The sequence below is a fragment of the Epinephelus moara genome, chromosome 4 (genome assembly GCF_006386435.1).
Source record: "Epinephelus moara isolate mb chromosome 4, YSFRI_EMoa_1.0, whole genome shotgun sequence".
In the NCBI taxonomy this organism is placed as follows: Eukaryota; Metazoa; Chordata; class Actinopteri; order Perciformes; family Serranidae; genus Epinephelus; species Epinephelus moara.
The window spans coordinates 36,464-64,172 of NC_065509.1; the positions used below are offsets into that span (position 1 = coordinate 36,464).

General features: G+C 41.7%; 1 protein-coding gene across 1 annotated transcript; it reads right to left on the minus strand.

Annotated features, from left to right (window-relative positions):
* Positions 1-3,277: 3,277 nt before the first annotated feature.
* Positions 3,278-21,105, minus strand: atoh8 (atonal bHLH transcription factor 8). The gene is made up of 4 exons (XM_050042850.1): positions 18,889-21,105; positions 12,280-12,435; positions 9,542-9,733; positions 3,278-3,925 (listed from the first exon to the last, which is right to left on the minus strand). Exons 1-4 carry the CDS (start codon positions 19,543-19,545, stop codon positions 3,920-3,922), a joined length of 1,011 nt encoding a protein of 336 aa, XP_049898807.1. The 5' UTR covers positions 19,546-21,105; the 3' UTR covers positions 3,278-3,919.
* Positions 21,106-27,709: the final 6,604 nt, after the last annotated feature.

A 27,709-nucleotide genomic window follows, 5' to 3' on the forward strand; every position in this document is an offset into this window, starting at 1 on the left:
TTCACACTCACCTGTACACTGCTTTCTTAAAGATCCTTTGGTGACCTGGAGTAGCCCTCTCTTAGAGACTCCATGAGGGCTGATGCCAAGGGTGTAGGTTTCGTTCCAACATTGGGAGGGGACATATTTTACGCAAGGGGTATGGTGTTCCTCCCCCAGGAAAATTTGAGCATCTATTTCCTGCATTCTGGTGATATTTTTTCTGCTTCAGTTTAAAATGGAAATGTCTTTGTTAAATGAAATGCAAAATTCATGCACCTGGTCAAAACATACTGCAGTAAGGCTCTCGGACATTCTGTATTACTTTCAAAGACAGTAGAACGTTGTTCAGTTGGTCACTATAAGCAGATGATTATTGACCTGAATGCAGCATCGGAGGCAGGGCCCTAATCATTCCCATTAAAGTTGCTCAGTGGCGCATGGAGCCAAAATAGCTCTAATTCCACAGTATGATATTACCTGGATCTTCCACATTATGGGGCCAATAGAGCAGGTTCAAGAGAGACTTACGGTGGCAAAGTGCAGCCGAGGGCCTAACTTCTGCTGGCCGAACAGCTAACTTCTGGTTTAGTGCTCTGCTAATTTAAATGGGGATAAAATGATAAAATCTTTCGGCTCTTCTGGACCTTTGTAATGTTATCAGATCAAATGGATTAAATCCATAGTGAAAAGAGACATTTTGCGGGGTTGTGACACTCAAAAAAATGTATCCCCTGATTCTCAATGTAAAAGTCAATGGGAAAGTCTTTTTGAGCCCCATAATTTCATGTGATGGTGTAATTCCACTTTAGGTCTCTACGGAAATTGGCTTCAAAGCTCGGTGCTGTTCCTGGGGCTTAGGGCAAATTTCTGCATCCGCCTACAGGAAAATGTCATCTCTGGAGCACTCTAGGTCAATATACATTTAAAATGTGTAATTCATACTTGTTTTCAAAACAATGGTTTACAGAGCTATCATTTAGGCTTATGGGTGTAAATGTTTATTGTTTTTTCTTTAGTGTAGCTTAAATTAAAGCTTAAATTTATAAGAAAGTAGGACAGGCATTTTTTTATTCTGCCTGAGCCTTTCCAGTCACTACTCAATACATAGACTGTTGATTTTGCTTATACTTAATATTTTGTATAAAGCATTAACCTCTGCCTGTTCATTCTGTACTACTTATAATGTATTCAGCCTCACTTTTCCATGTTGCACCTGTCTGCACATGGTCTGAGCCAAATTATGTCCTGTGTCTTTTCCCAAACACCTTTCCTTGACCTTCGTGGAAAAATCTTTAGGTCAAGAGAAGATATGAGGGAAAATTCAGAACGACTTTATGCAAGATAGGCATAATGTTTATTTTCATGAATGGCTCAATGATGCATCGCTTTAAATGTTTCTGCTGCAAGAAATTATATAATGGCATTATCTGCTTTCCCTTGGTAAATGATGGTCCAGTGGGTGCTGCCTCCTGATCCGCAGCACCTCCCACCCTCCTGAATACACACAAAATAAAATCAGTCCAGTCTATATCCTGTGCATAGCTGAATAGCTCTGCAATGTTTTAACAGTTCCCTGCATTCAAGGTGTTCCTTGATGTTTTTTTAATTAGTAGTATTCTTTTTTTTTCCTTTTTTTTTTTTTTTTACAAAATGACAAAGTATAGAATATTAGACCCTCTCTGTAGTATTTTTGTCTTTGTCGCTGTCTTGAGGTGATTTCTCTGTCCCTTTAAAAGACTATTCTCCAGTGGTTGTTGCTTCAGTGCAGCCTTGCCTGAGTTAGCCTACATAAATAAACTGTATTCCATTGAGTGTATATTTTAGTCATCTGTACATCTTTTGCACAGATTAGACTACATTAATGTTACTCTCACTGGCAATTTGCTCACGGGGCTTTTGTTGCACTTACAGTAGCATGGTGGTGACACACCATTGTCTGTCTCTCCACGCCCATGGTGAAACACCATAACCCATAGATGATAGCAGAGAGGCTGTAACAATGAGCTGAAATGAAATGATTACTTATAACTTCAGTAAGTAACATGAATAAACAGCCTCATACTGCATTTTCATTTATGGTGTGTGGTTTTTGCTGCAGGTGGGGCTCAGCCCCAGATTTTTGACAGACATGTGGGAGCTCAGGGAAGTGGAGGAGAGACAGACAGCGAACAGCCGTAGAGATGACGACGACTGCACTCCTTGTTGCTGTGCATGTACGCTTTGTGGGTATAACGTCCCTGTAACCAGGTGCGGCAACACATTTTGACTAATAGAGGCTGGTCTCAATAAGATGCCAGATCTGGTAACAACTGATGCTGCCAAGCAGTTCATTTTTTATATACATCTTTGGTTGTATAAAACCTCTTTAAGTCCAATGGGTTGTCAGCTATCCACTTGAACTAATGTTAGTTAGGTAGCTGTCACTGCGCATACAAATATAAATATTGAAAGTTTGGTCAATGTGGACATGCTACACACATTATTAGCTCAATTAGATTCATCACAATTCAAACGAGTTCATTTTACTGAAACCGTGAGCATCAAAGAAGATTGTAATTCATTCATATTTACTAGCCTGCTAAACAGGTGTTAAAAGGTGTTAACCCAACCTCTAAAGCAGTCATAAAGTCCAAACATGTGTCCATTCCTATTCATATTTCTTTCATCTGTAAGGGTCTACAGATTGGTTGGTTGGTGATGATAGCTGCCTCCGTATACGTCACGTGTCACCAGATCAGTCAACGGCAAAATTTGATAGCAATAGCCAGGTTTCAACCTGTAGAAGTTAGTCACTATGCATATTTAAGACACAATATATAGAATTCAAACACTTTGCACTCAGATGTCAAGATTTGGACTTGTATCAATCAACAACTCTACTACATACCCATATATAGTTTTTCAACTGAAAGAAAGTGGTTTGGGGGTTAGTTATTCTTCAAGTATGAGGCAATAAACCTTATGATGGCATAATGTGTGAGAAAGATGTGTCGTTTGAAAGATGAGCAATTATAAGGCAGAAAGTTTCTAATAAAAAATGCCATTGAGTTGTATCCAGGGTTTTTGGAGTTTGACTCACATGGATTAAAGGTCAGGATATTTGCCCTTTAAACATTCTTCTATAAACCCTTCTGTCACAAGTCCCCAAATGGATGGCATATTATATCACTGCAGTAGCCCTTCAATATTTTTGTTGATCATAATGGTTTATTGTGGCCTTTAATATTAATATACCTGGAGAGAAATACAATGTACAGTTGTTTTTTTGTTGAAAAATCACAGTGGTCAGTTTCTTCCAAATCTTTTTATTTGTACTGAATAAACATAACTGGCATATTTTGAAATATAACAGGCTTATAAACTATAAAACATCTACTATTAAAAATTGTTTAATGTATGAGCTGCTTAAACTGTTGTGAAATCTGCTGTTTGAGTTCAAAAGTTTGATCCTTATTAAAGTGACCAGACAAGCTTCATGCTGATAGCGATTTTACCAGCTCAAAGTGAGTGTTACCATGAAGTACATACTTAAACAGGGTATTGGCAAGGCAACAGTGGCTCCAAAACAGACCTGGAGCACAGCAATACAATGTGTGCAGCTGTATGCATAGTTAAGTGGAGGTTATTGCTGAGGGATTCCACGGGCTGAATCTTTTAGTCCCTTCGTCAGTTTGCATCTCTTTCGTTGATGGTGTGGCCTTAATGTACAGAACTTTCACAATTACACCTCAGATAAGTACTGATGTTAGTTCCTCTGCTAATGAGTGGTGAGAGCAAGTCATGACAAAAAAAAAAGTACGTTTAATGTACTTTACGCTTCCATTTATTCACTTGTTCATCTTTTCTCTGATCCTCATCTTGTCATATTTCCCCTCCAATATTCTCCTTGTAGCTTTGTTAGAGGTTCATGTATTGGACCCATCCACTGTCGTAAGCTTCACTCCTGAAACACAAAAAGACATAAGTCCATTGAAACAGGCAACTTTGATCCCATCTCTGCCTGTGCCTGGTTTCAGTTTCTATTGGTGACACTTTGAAGGAATACAGAAATATTTACATCACACACACTACTATAAGGCCAAGTTTGCACATCATGTTGTGAAACTTACTGGAGCTCACCAGCTTATTTAGAATTGATGGTATAGCTTCATTCATTCATTCATTCATTTATTCATTATCCATAATCGCTTATCCTCTTAAGGGCTGCAGGGGGACTGGAGCCTATTCCAACTAAACTGGGCAAGAGGTAGGGTAAAGCCTGGGCACGTCACCAGTGAATCGCAAACAACCATTTATGCTCACGTTCACACTTAGGGGAAAACCTAAAGTCACCTAATGTGCATATCTTTGAACTGTGGGAGGAAGCAGGAGAACCCCACAGAAGGGCCACAGCCAGCTGCTTGATTCAAATCTAGAACCCTCTTGATGTGAGGTGACACTGCTAACCATTGCACCACCTTGCCGCCCATAACTTCATACAGTACATCAGAATTTGCACAATATTAGCATGTATTACTTACAGTATACATATTTACAGTGATATTGAAATGATGAATGAAACAGTATACACATGATTGTACATTATTGATAGTGTATGGATCGACTCAGATGACTGGAGGCAAGGTTGTCTATTCTTAGGTTGTTAATATCATGGTTGGAATCTACAGGGAACAGAGAGGATATACACAAAGTGATCAATCCACATGATAAATGTAACCCTCCTACTGTGTTTTTAACTCTGTCTTGGGTCAATTTTGACCCGAACACAATAGGGGGTTAAACCAAATAAAACCTGTCTGAAAGGAATTACACAGCAGCAAATATCAACAAACACCAAAAAAACAACTGCTCACTGACAAAGAGGTCAAGGCCTTGATATTCCCCAGATCCCAATCTGATCGAGCATCCATAGGACACACTGGTACCCCACCTCAAAACAGTTAGGATTCAAAGGATCCCCGCCAATGCCCTGGTGGCAGACACCACAGGACACCGCAGAGGCCCTGTGTCCATGCCTCAACACTTCAGAGCCAAGTCCAATCCAAGGAGGCCCTTTGTGGATTGGGGGAACTGCTAAGGTACCAGTACATCCTATGGATGCTCAATCAGGTTGGGATCTGGGGAATTTGGAGGCAGTTTTAGCAATGTGGCATGGTGCACTGTTCTGCTGGGGGGCCACTGTCATCGGGGAGTGCTGTTGCCATGAGGGGGGTACTTGGTCTGCAATGGTGTTTGGGTGGGAGGAGCTGGGAGATATGGTTTAAAAATAATATGATCATATTTTTAGGCTATATCGTGATACACAATATAGATCGCGATATTTTGAAATCTCCTTCAAAGGACTGTCGACTACTAAAATAAAAAAGTATTAAATTAATTAAAATAAAGTTAAATAAAGTAGCTACTGTCATAATATAGCCAAATATAGTACAGTTGCAAAAAAGGGAAATACCTTTATAAACTGTAATAATCTGCAAGTCGCACTGGTGCTCCATGGTCGCAAAATGTGACTAAATAGTAGCGTTCTGGAGCCTTGAAGACAAGAAACACACCTCGCCTGCTATAGCTCAGCAAAAAATTATCTGGATGGGCGGAGGAATATAGTCATTTTATAAATTGCACATGGAAAAAAAAACAAGCCACAATACATTATATATATATATATGTATGGTGGTTGCACTTCCCAAACAAATACTGCCCCTCTTAACAGCACACAGCAGCAGTCCAGAGTGCTTATGCTGCCACAGTGTAAGCAGGAACAGGACAGCACTTCACATTCCCACCGCCACACAGGACTTATTCACCGTAAAGCTCACGCCTCCTCTGCTCTGTCAGATTGACATTTAGAAAAAGAGTCACCTGGCTGAATGCCGCTGTCCAGGATTTAGCCAAGTTACAGTGAATCAAAGGATTTTACAGCTTTTGGTATCTGGTTGGAAACTGATGCTGGCACAGAGGCCGACAGTTTATTTTCCAATGCCTGTACAATAGCGAGCAGGATGCTAGTTAAGCTGTGTTGTAGCTGGGCTAATGGCTCTTTTGTGAGGGTCTCTCCACCGTGTGTGGAGGAGTGTCACTACTATGGCGATAGCAATAGGCCCTTTTACTGTTTAAACTGTTTAGTAAACTATATGATGTTTTTTGGTGGGTGGGCTTAACTGGAGGCAAAACCATTCTCCATGAACATTAGTTAGGGCTAGCTACGTTCTGTTGGCTTGTTTTAGACGACAGAGGAAGATGATGTAAGTGGTGCATGTAGAAATATTCATTCTGAGTGTCAGAGCGCATTCTGGCACAAACTGGACCATTCATAAATTTTGAGCGCTATTGGAATGCACCGTTCATTTATCCAGAGCACCACACTCATGGAGTATCAGAGTGCACTCTGGGCACTCTGTCTGTGGAGAGCAGCAAAGCGTCGAGCAGAGTGAATCTGTTTTAAACTGTTGTTGTCTCTCCGCTAGCACGTTTTTAGGCTTGTTAACGCTACCTGCAGACTGGGGCTACGGCTAATGTCAGACAGCCTTCCACTACTTAGATTTGCAGCTTTTGCTGTTACTATAGTCTAGGGAGTCTTTCCTGTTATATCACAGTTGGGAAGGGGCCAGAGAATTGAACTGAACTGAACTTTCAAATCCAAGCATATGTACACATACAGCTAATTTTGAGCAGAAAAGACAGTTTTTACACACAATACATGTATTGATGGAAATGCCTGTATTGACACTATGTGCTTCTACAACTACAATGTTTGTAGAAAAAACTCTTAGTATTGATATGATTGTAGATTGCTGAGATAAAAACATTTTCAGCAGCTGAGCTTAAAAAATTGCCATGTCACTGTGTGAAAGACAGAATTTCTCTCTCTATGTGTAGTCAGTCAATCAGGTGATATTTGGGTGACCTCAGGCATAATAAGAATCAAAGTCACGATGAAGTTAAATAAAAAAAAAAGTGTATTTTTCTTTCTAACTGTGCACACAGACTCAGTGGCTCTGAGAAAAATGCAAAAAACAATTCACTCCCCCCTCCAACACATATACTCTCTGTCTCTGTGTTTCCACCAGCTGCTGATGTCTGACAGGCTGATGATGACTGTGTTTTTTCCCCTCCTTGTTTCAAAGTATGTTGGAGCAGATGGCCTGGAGAGGCAGAGTGGGGGAATGTGTTGGAGAGACTGCTGGGGAATGTGCCAAGTGTGTGTGTGTGTGTGTGTGTGTGTCTTGTGTGTGTCTGTGTGTGTGTCTGTGTCTGTGTCTGTGTGTGAGCACGCGCATTTGTGTGGTTTCAGTTCGCGTGCCTTCTCGCTGCCCTCTGCCCTTCATGGCGCCAGCTCCACTTCCCCTCCACTCTAAACATCTGGTGTCTGGAACTTTGAGAACACACACACACACACACACACACAGGCATGCACATAGAGAGAAACAGCCAGCCAGCAGGGAAAAAGCCCTCAGCTAGTTTACATTTAAAAGAGCAACATGACTGCATTAGTGTGAAGCTGGATGTGAAAGCTGTTCACACTGACTTTGTGTCATAAATGAAAATCTCTTCATCCAAGCTTACTCACTTGAAAATATATTCATTTATAACCACAATGGTGCTGAATGTATTCAGTGGGCCCTTTTGGTCATGCTCCTGTAGAGTTTTGTCAAAAATATGAAAATCACTTCTACTCATAGTAATGATAGTAAAACATAACATGTTTCCTAAATGTATTATTAATAGTTTTGTATTACTAAAAGGCAAAAAAGGTCTTTGGGGAAATATCAGAAATGTTCCTTTTTGTCTCAGCCGACTGGAGGGCGTGTCCCTGTCTGTGTTTGACTGACAGCAGCTGGCAGGCTGCCAGATGCTCACACAGCAAACTCAAGAGGAAACAAAGTTGCGCTGTAGCCTACATCATGGGCTGACAAAGGTCTGTCTCGATAATTACGTTATCTTCTCATCCTATGGACATGACCGTGATCATTATGTTAACCTTAATATTACCCATTGTGTTTACATATGTGTTTACATAAGAATGTCACCAGTATTTAAGCCAATATGATGCCAAAATGATGCGTAGTTTTTCCCAACCATTATAAAACTCCCTTTTTTTCTTTCCACCCTGCCTACTTGCACGAATCAGAAGAAAAATAAAACAGCACTTCAAACACAACACAACATAGCTTGCCGGTAGCCTGCAGCTGCACATTTTTGAAATGAAAGAGGCCACTCTGTAAATCCACCAGCCAGAGTTTCACACACATTCATTAATTTGTGCAGCCAGCCACGATTAAAACATCTACCGCCACATTTTGATTTTCTATTTCGGAGCTGGACTGTTCATTAGATGCGCTTTTGGAATATATATACTGTTTGGGTATCACTGCTCCACATTCCCGCAGTGCAGAGCAAATTCTGGGCACAGACAGAGCAGCAGAACACCAGATGCAGTGAAAGTGAGACTTGACCGTTCTGCGGGGTCTAAAAGTTTACTTTCACTCACAAACAGCTGCTCCTCTCATCCATCAATTTGATCTGATCTAATTAACTTGGCTCCGATCGACAGATTAATTTAAACTGAAGAAGAAGTCCACCTGCACTGCATTCACAGACCCACAAAAATCTTGAATTTAGAGAGAAGACACTGACTGATACACAAGGACATACAGGTAAGAAAAAAGAAGGAAAGTTAGCGAAAGTTTGCCAACTTAACAAAATGAGCTATCGGGCTCACAAGAATCAGATAGATAAGGTCACAGTGACCTTAACCTTCGACCTTTGACCACCACCTTTGAATTCTAAGAGGTTTATTGTTGAGTTCAAGTGGACATTTTTGCCAAATTGTGTGTTGTTGAGATATAGCGTTCAGCAGAATGAGACAGACAGACAATCGGAAAACATAATGCCTCTGGCCATGGCTATTGCTGGTGCACAGGCATGAAATACATGATCACAGTCGGTGTTTAATGACGTCAGTGCCATCACGTCATGGTCTTAAGTCTCTTAGTTGTGGAAAAGACAAACATACATATTTAGTTACAGTTTTCGTTAACTAACACTGATTACTTTCATTAAATTAACACTGGTGTAGTGACTTGTTAAGCATGCCAAGGTGCAAGACAAGACGCATGTTCACATTTCAACATTTCTTTGCACTTTGGGTGAATTTGCTGTACTACAATGGCTCACATACTACATTCAGTACAATGCAAATTTCCACAGCGCTAATTAACACAGTAGCTTAACAACAAACAAAAGGATGGCAAAGTAAAAATGATAGGAATTAGTGAGTAAAAACAGCATTTTGTTAAAAATGTGTGTGATGGAATAGGTGCTGTAGACATTATACATTATACTGAATTTATCAAGACAATAGGTAAACATGGAGAATGTGTTTCATTTGTATTAACAGCAAATTAAAACAGGAGCTGGTCAGAAAACTCAAATATGATGGAACATAACTATAAATCAGAGGAAACAGAAAAGGGACCTGATCAATTTGTTTCTTTCTGTAGCTTAGGCCCTAGTCACTATTTAAGAGTGCATGTTATATAAAGAATGAGTGCAGCCTTACCTTCCTCTTCTTGCTCCTCCCCTCGGCCTGCAGGGTCCTGGTACACTGCTCCACACACTGCGAGAAGTTCAGACTGCTGTGGTCTGAACTGTAGTCCAACTCAGCCAACTGAGCCAGAGACAGGATGTAGTTGCAGGCTATACGTAATATTGCCAGCTTGGATAGCTTTTGACCATAGGAGTAACATGGCACCTGGAGAGAGAAGGAAATAATGTGATGTGCTTGATAGATTCTTTTTTCTTTTAACATGTTTCATTGGTATGCATTAGCTAACATCTATATTGCAATAGATATTAGTGTGTTTTGCTTCCCCTCATGATTTGCACATTGATAGTTTTAATTGTAATTGAGACTATTAATTAATGTAAGCTGAAATATCCCCTGGGTAAAAAGTAATTCTACACAATTAGTACAACATTTATGTACACTATGCATGCCCATACAAATTCATTATTGAATGCTGTTATAAGATAAGATAAGATAAGATAAGATAAGATAAGATAAGATACACCTTTATTGATCCCATAATTGAGAAATTCCAGTGTTACAGCAGTCCAGGAGAAAGAGTCAGATTAACAGATTAAAGATCTCAAAATTAAACTTAAAAAACTTAAATAACTAGGCATGCAGATAAGTACAAAAATACAAGAGATGGCGATAATAACAATAAAAATAATAATAATAATGAAAATAATAGGAAGTGGATAATAATGAGCAGCAGTGAATGAAAATGAGCAGTGGATAAAGGGAGCACATCTAGTGCAAGTGATTGTAGAAAAAAGCTCAGCGGTGAGCAGGAGCTGCTGTAACAGGCGTCCACACTGGGGGCGCCATCTTGTATGTTATTCTAGCTGTTATTCCAGCTATACCAGTAAGCTACACTGTATCGTCTTTGAAGTGTTGTTTTATTTTTCTTCTGACTTACGCCAGGTAAGCAGGAGTAGGGAGAAAAAAAAAAGAGAATTGCTCTGCCCAAGTCTTGTAGCGTGCTCCAGGAATTAATCCTCAAACACAAAAATGAGTTAGCATTTTAGCACTCCCTGTTCCCTCGTCTTGAAGTCAGTGGGTTTTTTGAAAGGGTTTTTGGTTAGATGCCTTAAAAAAAGGTCTGTAGTTAACACAAGCTTAATAGACTTTCACATTTTGTTCTACCACATATAAGTCAATAGGCACCCGACTCATGAGTTTTGAAGCATTCATGTGTTTAAAAAAAAAAGGCAGTTGGCAACAACTGGCTAAATAAGACTATAGAACGTCATCACACCAAACATGGCTTTACAGCCGTATTGTGGTGGCAACAATGAAGTCATGTGATTGCAGTGTAGTTTGTTTATCACCTAATGATAGCTTTTTACTTCTGGTGATTGCATTTAGGCTTCAAAAATATTTAAAGTGGTGTTCATTTGTGAAGATTACCTCGCTGAAACAAAGCGTTTCAGTATCATATAGGTTTGTTTGCCAAAGATCTTATTTTCTGCAATAATCCATAATTCAATGGAAAAATCCCATTGGCTTTTAGACGAGGGAACCAGGGCGATTCTAACAACTGGGTCGGCCTACAGAAAAATGTAATCCCTAGAGCCCTCTATAATGGTTAGGAAACCCCTGCTGTTTCTTCTGGTATCATCATGTAAACACAACAAGCAATATCAATGTCAGCAAAATGGTCGTGGTCATGCCCATATATTGTACAACAAGTCAACTAGAGCTTCCATCAGTCAAGTTTCTATTACAGTGTACGTCCATGTTTGTGAAAACATGGATGCTTCACACACTGAAGAGCTGTACAATCAGCACAGTTTCAAGATTAGTGTCACCAATTCAGTATCTGACCGAATGTCTCCTTCTGTTTCTGAGATATGACGGTGAGAAATGGCAAGAAAAGTATTTTATGCAGAAAATTATGATGTCACAGTGAAGTTGACCCTTGTGTCTTTGGATATGAAATGGCATCACTTTCAGTTTTTCCTATTCGACATCTGTGTGAAGTTTTGTCATAATTAGCATAGGAATTCTGTATGGCCCAAAACATATTTTGTGAGGTCACACTGACTTTGACCTTTGACCACCAAATTCGAATATGTTCATTTTTGAGTCCAAGTGGATGTTTGTGTCAAATTTGAAGAAATTCCTTTAAAATGTTCTTCAGATATCGCATTCACGAGAATTAGACAGATGCAAGGTCACATTGACAATGACCATTAACCTTTCACCACAAAAATCTAATCAGTTCAATTTCAATTTCAATTTCAATTTCAATTTTATTTATAAAGCCCAATATCACAAATGACAATTTGCCTCACAGGGCTTTACAGCATACGACATCCCTCTGTCCTTATGACCCTCGCAGCGGATAAGGAAAAACTCCCCAAAAAACCCCTTTAACGGGGAAAAAAAAAGTAGACGTTAGTGCCAAATTTAAAGAAATTCCCTCAAGGCGCTCTTGACATATCATGTTCACAAGAATGGGACGGACGGATGGATGGACAACCCAAAAACATAATGCCTCCAGCTGCAGCTTTCACCAGTGTGGAGGCATAAAAATGAAACTATCATGACAGGTCTACTTCTTCTTCTTGTTTTATTTTCTGCAGTGCAGAGTTAGTATCTGCATAACGAGGCCACCATCAACACATTTGTTGTTGTTTATTGTATGTGATTATATGTGTACAGTATGAGTATAAGCTTGTACATAATTGTTGTTTGTGTGTGTTTTCAGAGAGGACTGTGAATCTCACCTGCTTTCTCAGGGCCTCGAATGCAGCACTAATGGTGTGGACACGGGTCCTCTCTCGGGCGTTGGCTAGAAGCCTCCTGGTCTGCTGGATGGCTTTGACCTCTGGAAGACGCCCAGGTCCATCACCACTCACCCCAGCCCGCTTCCTGGTAGACTCCTGAGAGCAAAAGGACTTTTGTTTTTTCGGTTTCAGTGAAATTAACAGCAAAACGTTTACTGAAACTGTCCTCTGAAACAGAGACCTGTGTTTGGGGGGGTTAATGGCAGTCATGCTGTGAAGCCGCAAGCAGTCAAGCTCCACTGGTGCAAGTGTTTTTCCACAGCACCATACAGAGAGGTAAAGCTTGTTTACCTTGATGACTAGATGATGTGAGGTGTGCTAGTCACAGACCACAGTAGCAGCCTGTCACTTGTAGTGCTTCCAGCTCACTGTGGTTGTTTCTGTTGGCACTGTTACTCCCTGCAATATGTGAAACTCATCCACTGACCAAACAGCACAGAATACGTCAATATCTGCTTGATTATACCTGTTTCTGTTCAAGATTAGCACTATTAATGAAGCTCTGCTACCTTGGTGAAAAACACATGGTATTTCTTTCTTCACTAAAACAGCATCCTGCCTGTTCATCAGTGGATAGCTTTTACGGTGAACAGCAACAGAATGGGTTTGCATCAGCAGCAACTTAACACAGCTCCAATACTGTTGAAAGCGATCAGTAAAATCAGGCTGTCTGCAGTCTCACATCAGAGATCGGAGACTGCAGACAGATCACAGGAGTGAGACTAAACTCCAAACCTCAAACATTCAGTTCGAAGCTGCAAAAGAACTGAGAGCTAAACGCAGAGAGACTTTTTTGTAACAAAGAATTCTTCCTAGTCACTGGAATAGTCACATAGCTGTACAGACAGCGAGAAGGACATCACAGGGTGGCAGTACACAAAACCACAGCAAAGCATCACAGCTATCCCCTGCTGGCTTGGCACAATGCAGGTAATGTGGACCAACTCTGGCCCATAGGAAAACCCTACCAGATGTAGAAGGCAGCAGTTCATCACTCAAACCAAACCCTGACAAACACCTCACCATCATCTTTCTTTGGATCATGTGCACTCAACTACAGCAAATGTTGAAAAAAACACATTTTAAAATTCATTTTCAGGAATATATTATTCATTATCTATTACAATTAATTTACAATTACATGCAATAAAATTTAAGTTCATCTGTTTGAACCAGTAACTAATGCCACTTTGACACTGCCTGTTCAAGGATGGAATAAAGAAATACTGTGCCGTGATGCTGCCTTGCAGTGCCACAGGGGGTAGCAACAGTGCTGAAACATTGTCTGTATAAACAGCACAGCCAGGGGATGGGACCATGGGCAGAGCCTATCCAGGACCTTACGCCGGCTCTGGATAGAGCTGAGTACACAAATAGGCGTCATTATAACACGCAGGATTCCCAGACAAAGCACTTGTCTTTTGCGGGACACATTTTCCCCACAAATACAACAAGCTAATGTTATTAGCACAAGCCTATAACATTTTAAATTGTATAAATTAGCCTAGCGGCTAGCAGAGATTTCCTCTACTCACATGAAGCCAGGAACAACAGCAACATTAAACAAAGGTAACGTTATGAAATTCGGCTCCATTACAACTCACAAGGTTCACTTACAAATCAACTGTCTTATACTTAACACATTTTCCAAACTGATACAAAAAGTTAACGTTATTAACAAGCCTATAGCATTTTACATTGTATAAATTAGCCTAGCAACTAGCAGAGATTTCCTCTACTCATATGAAGCCAGGATAAATCACACACAAGACTTAAAATGCCATGGTGTGGGGGCTTTATTGTTCCACAATTTATTGTTTCTTATCTGTAAAATAAAAGTAAACAAAAGCTTTGTTTCTACTGAGGGAAATGGTTATCAGCTTACAAAAATAAAACAGAGGTTTGCATCACCTTGACTTGTAGTTACATTTCTAGGTTAAAGTAGGCACAGCGTCGATTTGATGCATAAGTATAAATACTGCTTTATGTGTGCGACCCACCACTGGCGATTAAAAAAGTTGCTCTTAGCAGTTAGTGGCTAACTCAAAGAACAAGAATGGTGGCCGTAAATGTCTAAAAATTGGAAAAACAATGAGATTCGAGAGCTCCTACCCTCCGAGCAGAGGAAGATCAGCTGCCATATAACAGGGACGTTTTTTATTGTTTATAAACACTGCTGACAGGTATGTTTTATGTCACACTAGACACCAATGCTGTTGGGTTACATGTCATGCCTGTCATGCCTCTTTTGATTCCGCAATGCTGACATGCTGTCTGAAATCACACACTAGAGCAAAATGATGCTGCCGTCATTTGCTTCTGTGTAAAACCCCAAAAGAGGCATAAAGAAGGGACTTTGTAGCTGCCATATGGTGCCATTTCTGTGTAAAAAGGGCTTCAGTCTCATACTGGTCCTATTTCAAGGTTCTGTCACAACTACTGAGTACTTTTTTCTTGAACCTGCTCAATGTACGATTGATCCTTTCCTTGTTTTGTTCTGTCATTTCTTTTTAAGAAATGTGTCACCACTGTGTTGGCAGATTTTTTTTATTTTATTTTTTTTACTTTAAAACGAGTATGTTTTTTTGACACAGGGGAAGAGGATGAATACAGATGCCTGAATGAATATGGATACACAAGTCTATAGCTTTCAATCATATTAGATGCCAGATGTTTTCAGTGGGTCACCAGAGTGAGTCAGTCAACCATTTACTCTTGAACCTGTACTGACACACAGCATATGTTGTCATGTGCAGTTTAACAGTGATTGAACAGTCTTTATATTCAGGGTTCCCACACATTTTCAGGGTCAAAATTTCACAACTTTTCTGTGACTTTTCAAGTCATAACAGAATAACAAAATTTCCACAACCATACAGCAACAGAACTGTATAACATACATTACTCTGAAATCCTCCAAATGTTAATTGTATTATTATAGGCAGTCTGAAGACACAGAGCAGTAGAGCTCCCAGAGTCATTTGTTAATTTGTTCAAAAAATAAATAAAAGAAAAATAAAAGAATGCTCTGCACCTTCCAACTCCCATGCTCCACTCCAGCAGTTAAAACAAAACCACAGTGCTGCACCAAGTGACAGGTAAACGCCCCAGGCTGCCCATGTCAATTGCCCCAACTCAAAAATTCAGTACAAATTAAAAGATGTATGGGGGCCAAGGTTAGGGATGCACCGAAATTAAAATTTGTGGCCGAAACTGAATAAAATTAAACGCTTGGCCGAATACCGAGTACCGAATACCGTTGTTTAGTTTTTCATTGGCCCAAGTTTAAATCCATTTCTATAAGCCTTGTTTAATCACTTTTTTTTGTCAATATAATTTTTACAGTGTTGTCTATGAGAAATAATTAACTGCAATTCAAATGCATTTCGCATAAATAAAATAAAAATCAACCAGCCGCCCTCCTCCCCTGACAAGTAAAGAACAGTACCTTCTTTACTTATGAAAGTAAAGAACAGTCCCAAAAGTGCGGTGAGGTTTGTGGGCCATTACCTGCCACAAAGAGAGAAATGTGAACGGCTCGTTTCTCCTCTGACACATCACATACCTGAGTGCCGCCATGGCTCGGCTGTCCAGGTACCACTGGGCAGTCATGACGCCAAGAAGAGGACATTATTGGAGCCAGACTTCTCCGTCGCCGGTAAGCCTTATCTTGCGCCGTATTTGACAGGAATACATTCCTGTCTGTGTCTGTGACCCTCGTTCAACCCACAACCGGCGGGATTCGCAATTCGTTTCTGCTGCTGGTTGAAATCTGTACTGGCACAGCGTGCTGAATGATTTATTTTGCTCGCACAAAACTATTTTTAGTCGCAAATGCGGTGACGGACAGAGTAAAATATTGCCACACTGCCGACATTTTACTCCGTCCGTCACCGCACGCTGTTTGATTGTGTTATCAAAACATGCCGCTATTATTCGGCGTTGCTTTTCACTTATTCCACCGAATACCGAATGTGTGTTTTTTTGCAATATTCAGCTGAATATATTCGGTTACCGAATATACTTGACTAAACTTTGAGATTCATGACCTTACATATTAGATCACACTGTCACACCATTATTTTTCTTGCCCCACTTGCCCGGCATTATACAAACAGATTCAAACTCTATTCAAACATAACTCCAGCAAGCTAGGAAATATGGAGAGAGAGACGGAGAGTGGGGAGAACATGAACAAATTTCAGTGAACAAAACGTCAGGCATTGATGCATCGATATCAGAGCTTTGTTACATCAACAGCTACAGATGATAAATTTGCATTAATGTTACATTATGTGGAAGGTTATCCACAGAAGATTGCCCTAACAATTACACACAAAATTCCAAAACAAAATTCCATGACTTTTCCAAAACTTTCAATGATTTTACTGATTTCATGACTTTTCCAGGCCTGGAAAGTGTAACTGTGGGATTTCATGACTTTTCCTGGTTTTCTATGACCGTGGGAACACTGTATATTGAGGATGGGCAGATCCCCACCAGTAATTGATGTATTGAAACTCCAAAGCTATTAATTTGGTATCAGTGAATATGAAATTCAAAAGTACTGATAAATAATGCTGATGAGTAGGCTACTACCAATCCCTAATTAGCACAACACGTGATAAATTACCTCTAATGCACACAGCACTTAATCACAGTTGCACAGCCGTAACAAACATCTAACCATTGTTTTCATTACTCATTAAAGGTCCAGTGTGTAGGATTTAGTAGCTCTGGCAGTGAGGTTGCTCATTGCAGCCAACTGAAACTTCTCCCGTGTGTCGTATTCACAAAAACACGAATAGCCCTATCTAGAACCAGTGTTTGGTTTCTCCATTCTGGGCTACTGTAGAAACATCATGGAGGATTCTTGGGAAGACAAGCTGCTTTGTATGTAGATATAAACATCTCATTCTAAGGTCACGTGATTGCACGCTAATGAAAACATAGTTATGAATATTATATTCCATTTCTACAATGGACGAATTGAAAATAACAAATGAATTAAAGGTGCAGTGTTAAGGATTTAGGGGGATATATTGGCAGAAATTGAATATAATCCACTGGACTTTCAAATCTATTCGTTATTTTGAAATTAATTCATGAATCCATCAAAACCCATACACACACATATATATGTATATATACATACATACATATATATATATATATATATATATATATATATATATATGTATGTGTGTGTGTGTGTGTGTGTGTGTGTGTGTGTAAAACACAGCAGGGGCTGTCCATATTAACATTTTAATCTTGATCTGATGAAGGTCCAAACATATTGCGTTGTTGCTGTTTTTTTAAATTGTGTGCTAATTTGTCCCTTCGATGCACCCTTACTTGTAGTCAAGCCACTGTGCAGCTCTCTGCTTCATGCAGCTGCAATGACTGAAAAAAATAAATAAATAACAACGCCATTGCCCTCCAGAGCTCTCGCGAGAGCACAATTTGAATTTGCTCAGCGAGTCACTCTGGCAATCAGTAATGATGCTCATTACCCATGCTGTTGGAGCCGAGCTGCACCAATCACATCGGTGTATCTGATATAGGCGGGCCAGAGGCGAGCTGAACAGATGACAACAACGCTGCGACGTCGAAAACCGGAATCAGTCAGTAAACATTGCAAGATGGCTACGGATGAACACCAGTTGTTTGAAACGGCTTTGGCCGATACAGTGAACGAGTTAGACTTGGCTTTTTCTCTAAAAGAGGAACAGAAGACGGCGATCGAATCTTTCCTTTGCAAGAAGGACGTTTTTGCTGTTTTGCCGACCGGATACAGCAAGAGTCTAATCTACCAGTTAGCTCCGCTGGTAGCTAAGCATATACGTCACCCCGTGTATTGTTCTGATTGGTCGCAGTGTTATCCAATTGCGTTCAGTGATATTTACAAATGCATGCTTGGTGCCGCCCCTCGCGTTGGGCCATTTTCATTACTCATGGCCAGACCCTAAATCTTTCTAAATTTGGGTCTGGATTTCCAGGCTACTTTTGAATGGCTCCTTTCACTTTAAAAAACGGTGACGAGTCAAAAGTAACATGCACCTTGTATAAAGTGTGAGTGAGTTTAAGCTCCCACCTACAAGCTGAGCATACAGGTGCAGCTAATCAGACTGATGTCTGCGGGCACCCACATCGCCAAGCCAGCAAAGCACTATATTGGAGTGAGCAAGTCACCACAGACACACACTGGTAATTAGTACTTTGCCTTGTTAACATGAATTTCAAAACTGTTTTAAAATACAAATTAATGACATTCAAAACATGCGATTAGAAACGCGATTAAACACAATTAACTGTTGAAATTCAGCCATTAATCGCAATTAAAAAAATTAATCATTTGATAATATAGATACATAGATAGATCGATAGATAGATAGATAAAGTCAGTGTCCCAGACAGTCAGTGTCTAGGACTTAGTATGTTAAGCTGATTCACTGTTTAATTTTCTGTCTATCTCTATATATAGATATTCCTCCAAGGTAATATTTCTCAGAACAGGTTTTTGTTTTTCATGACACTCCACACATTCACCTTGGGAGACTGGACGTGGGGCTCCACATGTTCATGACACTGGGAGGCGTGGGAGGCTCTGGGGACAGGCGGAGCTCCGGTTTGGCCTGACAGAGATGGCTCCAGGGAGAAGGCCCGGTGGCTGGGTGAGTGGCTGTGGCTGCTGCTGGTTGGTGTTGACAGAGGGAAAGTGGAGCGCAGGCCCAGTTTGAGTCTGTTGGACAGAGGCTGGGAAATGGCTGTGGGCCAGTGGGAGATCTCAGAGTTAGAAAATGGAGATGAAGGTAACTGGGACAGTTTGGAAGTGATGGCAGGTACATTAATGCCAATTCTCATGTCTATGGCACCACTCTGAGCTGAAGCCACGTTGCCTTCTGGTAGTCCTGACCCTAACCCTGTAGTACTGGCCATCCCCTCCTGTGACATCATCAGCTGTCTCTGTAATGGAGCCAACCTGCTGACACTAGATGCTTCCGTCTGGGTGTCATCTACTGAGTCCACATCCGACATGTTTGCTGGGTAGATTTTCGTCCTTTCAGGCTCAGGGCCACTGAAAAGCCTTTTAGGCTCCCGAGACTTCCTCTTGAACTTCTTGTTAGTGTCTGGCACAGAGATCAGGACTGGGTCTTTGCTAACAGACCTATTCCAGGTATTACACAGTGGATGAGGGTTCTTCATTTTCAGACAATTAGTGTAACCGACAAACAAGTGAAGTGAAATCACTGTTAACAAAACATTTAATTTTCAACTATGCAAAACGCAAGTGAAACTGAACTATGTGTACTGAATGCAAAGTCTTCAGGAGTGTCCAACAAAATGTTTCAATTCCACAGTCACTCACTATGTGATTGTCATCTCTCTAAACTTTCACCTGCTAGGAGTATTTGCTTCATTACTATGAAAAAGTCAGAGTGGACTTTTGTGTTTCTGACAGAACTTTGGGTCCCAGTCCATGAAACTTTCCAATTCATAATGTACACATACTTAACCAGCCTGAGTTTTGTCCAATACTACACGAACCCAGCAAAGCAAAAGAAAACAAACAAAAAAACCCAACTACCTTCCTGACAAACCTTCAGCTGCCAACTGTGTAACACAAGCTGTCCAACTGCACTGACAGAAGCTGCACAGCCATGTGTGTTACTTTAACTTTACCAGCAGAATTTCTGTGGCTCCACTCTGTCTGCATAACAGCATCCTGAATGATCCACATTAGTACACAAAGCTGTGTAACATCTGCTATTCCACACAAGTCGTCCCTCTGGACGGAGACTTGCAGGGAGCTTTCCTCAGCTGTAAAGCTTTCTTTCTGTGAGGGCAGTCCAGGCCTATGCCTCAGAACTGGGGTTACAGTGGAGCTGTCTGAGCGTGGCTCCAGTCAGTCTGCATAGCAGCACTGTGAATAACCCACACTGATACACACACTGAGCACAGATAGGCTGCAGTGGAGCTGCAGCTGCTGGACCAAATAATGGGAACAGCACATGAACAGGATGGCAACTATTCAGAGGACTCCAAATGCACTCACACTATTATGTTATAGATATGTTCAAGTGAAGAGCTCACAAACAGCTTACTGATTTCACATAAGTTTTCAAAGCAACCAGTGGGGACAGAATCTTATTGGATTGGTTACAGAAGTCAACAAAAACTGGGCCTCTTATCACGAGCTGTGACATCATATTCCTTCATCTACCCACAGAGGAACATGAGTGACTTTCTGAACTCCACCAAACTGCGGAAAAAGAGTGACAGCAGCCGGCCAGGGCTCGGCTGTCAGCAGTAAATGACAACTGGCGCGAGCCTCTAACGTTCCTTTTCTAGGATGATAATGTCCCTACACGCTGCCAAGGTACCGATACATCCTTCAGTGAAGCTCACGGTCCTTTCTTGAAGAAAGCTCCGGTCTGCGAAACCCGGATATCTGGCACTCAGTGAGCCGGCTCCACGGGTCTGACTCGATACAGTTAGTTACTGCTTATCCATATGAATCACAGTCATTGGTCCACAGGCTGTGTCTTCTGAAGGGACACCGGCAGGTCGGCCCCCGTCCCACTCCGTGTCTCTGTGTCCCGCTCCGTGTCTCCGTGTCCTGCTCAGTGTCTCTGGTTCCTGCTCTGTGTCTCTGTGTCCTGCTCCTGTCCTGTGTGGAAACACAACAGCGCGTGCAGGGCTGAGCCTGCCGTTGGACGACAGGAAAGCTCAGTGGTTCCAAAGCAGAGGGGGCTCGCGCTCCTCTAACTCTGCTGGCGTCTGACTGGCTGGAGCTCTCTCTCCCTCTCTCCCTCTCTCTCCCTCACGCACGCACGCACGCTCACACACACACACACACACACACACAAAGAGAGAGAGAGAGAGACAGATAGGAGTGAGAAAGAGAGAATTTCTTCTTTTTATTTCAGCCTTTAGTTTTAGCAGAGATGATACTTATGCAAAGAAAAAGATCCTCTAAAAGCCTCTAAACAAAGTCATAGAGACGGCTCAGCAGCGCCACCTGCTGACATATAACATATAACTCGCCGTTATATGGCTGCATATTGCCTGTTTGTCCAGGTTCTCCAGCTTTCTCCCACAATCCAATTAGGTTAATTGTTGACTCTAAATAAAAATAAAGGTGTTGTCTATGTTTCAACCCTGCAATAGTCTGGTGACCTGTCCAGAGTGTACCCCCCCCCTTTGCCCAATGATGTATAGGGATAGACTCCAGCACACCCACAACCTTGTATTGGGATAAGTGGGTACGGAAAATGAATGAACAAACAATAAAGGCTTACTCTTTACTAACTGACTATCAACAAGGTTACAAAAAAGTGTTAATTTGGTTGATGAGAACTATGACAAAAACATTTCTCCACAACCTCTTTTCCCTGACAAAACAAGACGATGCGCTAAAAATAGATCATGATAATACAAACTAAGACGAAATCTATGTTTCATATTTGTTGATGAGATGAGAACTGACGAAAATGTTAGTGGTGGACTATCAGAAATTAAAAGCCATGAGCAGCCGTGTTTGTTATCATCTTCAAATGTGGCATGAGTAACAGGCTGGCAAACTCCAGTAAATAGTCTGCGCCAGGATGTTTCGCTAGCCAGCAGAAACACTCACACCGTAGCGGCATCAGATTTATAATAGATTTGTGGAGTTTGTTAGTTACAGTGGTGGCTGTTAGCAGTTAGCTCCGCTTATTAACTGCTAAACGGCAGCAGAGCAAGCAGCTACTGGCTGCTGGACTTCACAGTTGATCCACCCACTCCACTCAGTCCGGACTCAAGAGGGTTTATGGGCTGATGCTGTTTGACAGGCAGGTAGGAGGCTCAGTTATCTGTGAGTGCTGTGCTGTAAGTACAGTCTGCACTGAGATATTTTTTCTCTGACAGAGATGAAAGTTTAGTTTTAATTACCAACTCTGTGAGAGGACAAGAGTTTAAAACTCCAGACTAACATGTTGCAGATTAAGAAATAATTCAGGCTTTAATGAAGTTATTTCTCTGCTTCTTAACAGTGAGATGGATACGTCAGAGGGGCACAAATCCTAGTTGAGATGTTGACCTTTCCAAATGATGATCAGTAAGTGCCCACTTGCAAATCACCCCTTAAACCTGTCAAACACTGCTGGAGAAATGACAGTAGCCTATGTGAATGTGTAGAAATTATTTGTAGTTATAGAAAAAAATGTATACAACCTGTTACCTTGATTCTAATTTCTGATACATGAATTATCCATCCATTTTCATCTGCTTATCCGGGGCCGGGTCACGGGGGCAGCAGGCCGAGCAAAGCACCCCAGACATCCTCCTGGGGGACACCAAGGCATTCCCAGGCCAGATGAGTTATGTAATCCCTCCAGCGTGTTCTGGGTCTGCCCCAAGACCTCCTACCAGTGGGACGTGCCCAGAACACCTCCAACAAGAGGCACCCAGGAGGCACCCTGATCAGATGCCCTAACCACCTCAACTGACCCCTTTCGACGCGAAGGAGCAGTGGCTCTACTCCGAGCTCCCTCCGGATGTCTGAGCCACCCCACGGAGCAAACTCATTTCCGCTGCCTGTATCCGCGATGTCATTCTTTCGGTCACTGCCCAGAGCTCATGAGCATGGGTGAGGGTTGGGACATAGATGGACCAGTAAATAAAAAGCTTTGCCTTCCAGCTCAGCTTCCTCTTCACCACGATGGACCGACACAGCGCCCGCATCACTGCAGAAGCCGCACCAAACCGCAGATGATGTGGTTCTGTTGGCCTCATCACACCATGACCTCCAGCATGCACTGGAGCTGTTTGCAGCTGAGTGTGAAGCGGTCAGGATGAGAGTCAGCACCTCCAACTCTGAGGCCATGGTGCTCTGCCGGAAACTGGTGGATTGCCCTGTCCCCGGGTTGGGGGAGAGTTACTGCCTCTAGCGAGGAAGTTCAAGTATCTCGGGGTCTTGTTCATGAGGGAGGATACATGAATTAGCCTCACTGGAATAGTTAGATTTGTTAAATTTGAGTGAACCACCCCTTAATACAATCACAATGATTTGTGTATGTTGGAAAATACTGTTGTATGGTTTCTTTTGATATGACTGCTTGGCCTGGGGATGGTTGCAGCAACTTGTTGCAACCATCCCCAGCCCATCAGCCATGACAGAACATCATGTGCTAGTTAGACACACTGACCTGGATACACTGACTATGTCGCTTAGAGGTCAACAAAACAACGATTCACAAGATTTCATTAAGTCATAAGGTCAGGACAGCATGACAGAAACACATCATGAAAAAAATACTTTCAAACATCCAAAATAAGTTTTTGCAATAAGTGTGACATAAGATGTTGAATGTGTCTACTGTCTTCCTGGTAGGGGGTAGGGTCTAAGTGAGCATGTACAGTATGAGTGTCATCACTCTAGCATGCTTGTGTGTGGAGGAATAAGAGCAGTTACAACCATCCCCAGTCTCCCCTAGCTACCAAAAAAGCCATAGGGAAACCATCTTTTTTAAAGCCAGGAGGATGATTTCTGTTCAGTGTTCTCTTTTTTTCTGGAGAGAGGCAAGAGGGGAAAGTCTGTTTTTGTTCACTCAAGGTTTATGTTATTCTTCCCCAGTGTGATTTATTGTTATTGTCAGTTAGTGATGTAAATCCGGTATAACAACATTGCTAACACGCTCTTGTAATCAGTGAGGGAAAAACAACTTCACGGCTGTGGCTGTTAGCAGCATGTCCTCTATGACCAGTTCATTAATGCATGCAATTTTTCACCCCATGAGCCACTTAACACACACCTAGTCACCAGGTTTTCTGCAGTCAACCAAACTGTAAACAAAACCTTTGCTTGATGTGAAATGTATACATGCAACACATTTGTGGGGAAGGTTTTTTTAATTTAAGGAGCCAGGTGCAGTCTGAACAGTCTGAGTATTCAGTCTGCACTTAAAGAGATGAAGAGTTTGTGCTGTTCTGATGTCAGAAGAGAACTTTAGCCAGCCACCCAGCTGACCACCAACGTCTTTTGATGTTGATATTTGGTTGAATTTACATTGTTACATCAACCAAAATTCAATATCAGGACATCTAATACCAACAACAGTTATTATGAAATACTGATGACAGATGATTTTGATATTTTGTTGGTTTTAAGTTGTCATCTGGACATAGACTAACGACATTTAGTGGTAAGATATGGAGAACAAAACCCAACGTGTGCAAAACATCATAATGTATACCTACAAGCTACAACGTAAAATTCTGATGTCATTAGACATTTGAAATATCATCAACCTGATTTGTCTTCCAAACAAAGATTATTATCTGCCCAACGTCAGAGTTTGGCATCTTTCTGACATCATTTTGGCATCAGGTGACAGCAGGGCATCTTAGACTTGAATGTTGTTTGTTAGGGCCAATCTGTGACTAGAACAGAAAGTCCAATTAGTCCAGGTGGGTGCCAAATTTGAGGTGATGCGTTCACTTTTTAATTAAAGCATGAAACTTGGTTAACTTGTACAGTGCACCATGGTGGCCATTTTACTTTCCACCATAACCAAATTATTTAACTATCATAACCAGTGGTGCAGTGAAAGTTGATAAGGTGAATGTAGATGGGTGGGTCACTGTGGAGGAAGTGGGTATACTCTGTTATGTTCAATAACTTGCGGACCGCAGCTCAGCTTAGTGTTAACTTTATTGTGCGCTGCACCCACCACAACCTTACTTCTGGCAGACTGTCATAAAACTGCCATGCTTACTGCAGCAACTACAGCCATGACCAGTGTGGCTCATACATAACATACTCTATACTCTATACTCTATTTATTCCAATGGCATTTTGGATGTAAGGTGGGTATGCTGTTAAAGGCCAGAAAAAGAAGTAGGTATACTCAATATACCTGCATATACCCTCCACCACACTTCTGATCATGTCCTCTGAGCCAAACAAAATAACAGAACAGGTGATGTCTATCCCTTTGTTTTTATGGTCAAGGATTACATTGATATAATAAAACATTGTAAATGTGAAAAGTTAATGGTGGGGGGGGGGGGGGGTGTTTTTGCATTTGCAATGCAACCTTTCTTGCTGATACAACTTAAGAGCTCAGTGACGGACTGGTTGGCCTGTGGAAGAGTTGACCACAATGGTCTCCAATGGCTTTGGTCCATCCAACCAACCCCAGTCTGTGGGTAATGGCATATTTAGCGCCACCTCAAGTGCTTGTCCCCAACAGTATCTTTCTTGGTAGTCTTTTAAAGTGCTGAACCAACGTATCCTTAGTTGGGGGGATTTGCTCCATTCCTCTTCTTTCTTTGTAAACGACTTAAAATTAGTTTCATCAATGTTGAGTCGGCTGCTGGTGCAATTGCCGAGGAGAATTGTGAAGCAGTCCGCAATGCAATGGCTTTCACGTTATCCTATGCTGTCTTCTTGCCCCTGGATGCAAATACAGATACTGTATCACAGCAAGTCAGGGTATGGAACACAGGAAGGGTTTTGGATCGGTCAAGACCCAGAGACTTGGCAGTCTCGTGGGCAGGTATGTACCTATCTGAAGTTTTTCCCAGTCCCAAACACCAACCACAGCTTGTTAATGGCAAGCTCTGACACTTGTGCAATGGTTAGGACCACTACATCTGTGTCCACAGTGTGCAGGGTAATCTTTTAAATACCTTTTCCAGCATCACTTGCCGCATGGAATGCTGTCTCTTGCCAGACAGCAACAGGGTGAACTGGCTGTGGCTGATGTCCTTTGGGCTCTGCATAGGCACCTCACTAATATCACTGATCACTGATGCTCTCTAGTTCGGGACCAATGATGTTCTGGGTGGCTTTAATCACCCACAGCACAGCCCTCATTTGTAATGTTTCCACTCAGGTTGCTTTCTATTACTCCTCTGTTAAGCTGACAACAGGTGCAACAGCCCTCCTGCTACAGCAGGGCCTGCTGTGCAGAGCAAATAAATGCAGCTGGGAGCACCAGGCCAGTCTCCCAGGGGCAGCTTATTTAAGACCTGGCTGTTTAGTCAGCTTCCTCACTTCCTTCATCCGGCACTATGCTCTGGTTCAGTTAGCTTTGGCCTGGTTTGTAGTTTGAGTTACACACCCTACAACACTTCACATACATCACCCACTCACTCATGCATCTACTGACACACTGAAACACTGATATACACACCTCTTGACTTTATGTTGTTTTTGAAATTATCTTTTGTTAAATAATAAATATGTGCACCTTTTAGTTTAATACCTTGTGTCTCCCATTTTTTGTCATGGCTTATGAGCCCGGTCAGGACAGGAAATTTGCCTTCTCATGTTTCCTTAAGAAATACAGCCAATTCTGAGCTTTCCTCACCAAGATGGAGATGTGTGATGACCACAGTGGGTTCTCTGTGATGCTGATTCCTAGGAACCTAAAACTGTTAAGCCGCTCCACCTCAAGTCCACTGATGTAGACAAAGGGTGTGTGTCCTCTCCTCTTTTTTCCTAAAATCCATGATTAGCTCCTTAATTTTGCTGATGTTGAGCCAAAGGTTGTTCTTTGTGCACCACCCTGCAAGACTGGTAATTTCCTAACAATTTAAAGTCTTACTGCTGTTTGAAATCTGGCCGATTATAGTGATGTCATCCAGAGTTCTCCTCATGTCGGGGGTTGCAGTCATGGGTGTACAAGGTAAATGAGAGGGGTCTGAGCACACAGCTCTCAGGGGCTCTGATGTACAGCAGTAGGGTGGAGGAGGTGTGACTGCCAATCCAAACTTTCTGGGTTCTGATTGTGAGGAAGTCTAATACACAGTTGTAGAGTGTGGTACTCAAGTCCAGAGTGTCAGGTCTGCCATAAGTTTCATGGCAAGGATTGTGTTGAATGCTGACCTGAGATCAACAAACAGCATTCTGATGTAGCTAAGTGTTGTTATTTTCAAGGTGAGTGTGAAGGCTGAGTGGAGGGGAGTGGAATGTAAACTGGTGAGGGACCGGGGTGGCTGGAATGTAGCCCTTGATGTGCTGGAGAAACAGTTTTCCAAAGCACTTCCTCAGAATGGAGGTGATTGCACAGGATAAACTGAATTTTGGACTGACACACCCAGATAATGTGATTGGGAGTCGAATTACTCAGCATGTACAGTCAATCGGACCCAAACTGGCCTTGGCATTCTGTGCGGGCTCCACAGTTTCCATCCCAGGCTTTGACCCGCAAGTCAAATGGCATTAAATGCAAAACAGAAGAAGAAGCCGGTATCAACAAACACCATAACCACAAGGGATGGCATGCATCTCATCTGTACAAAAAGTAAAGCATATTGAACAAACAAAATGTACAGTGCTGTAAAGCTGTCCACCATGGTACCAGTTTGCCGCTAGCTAACC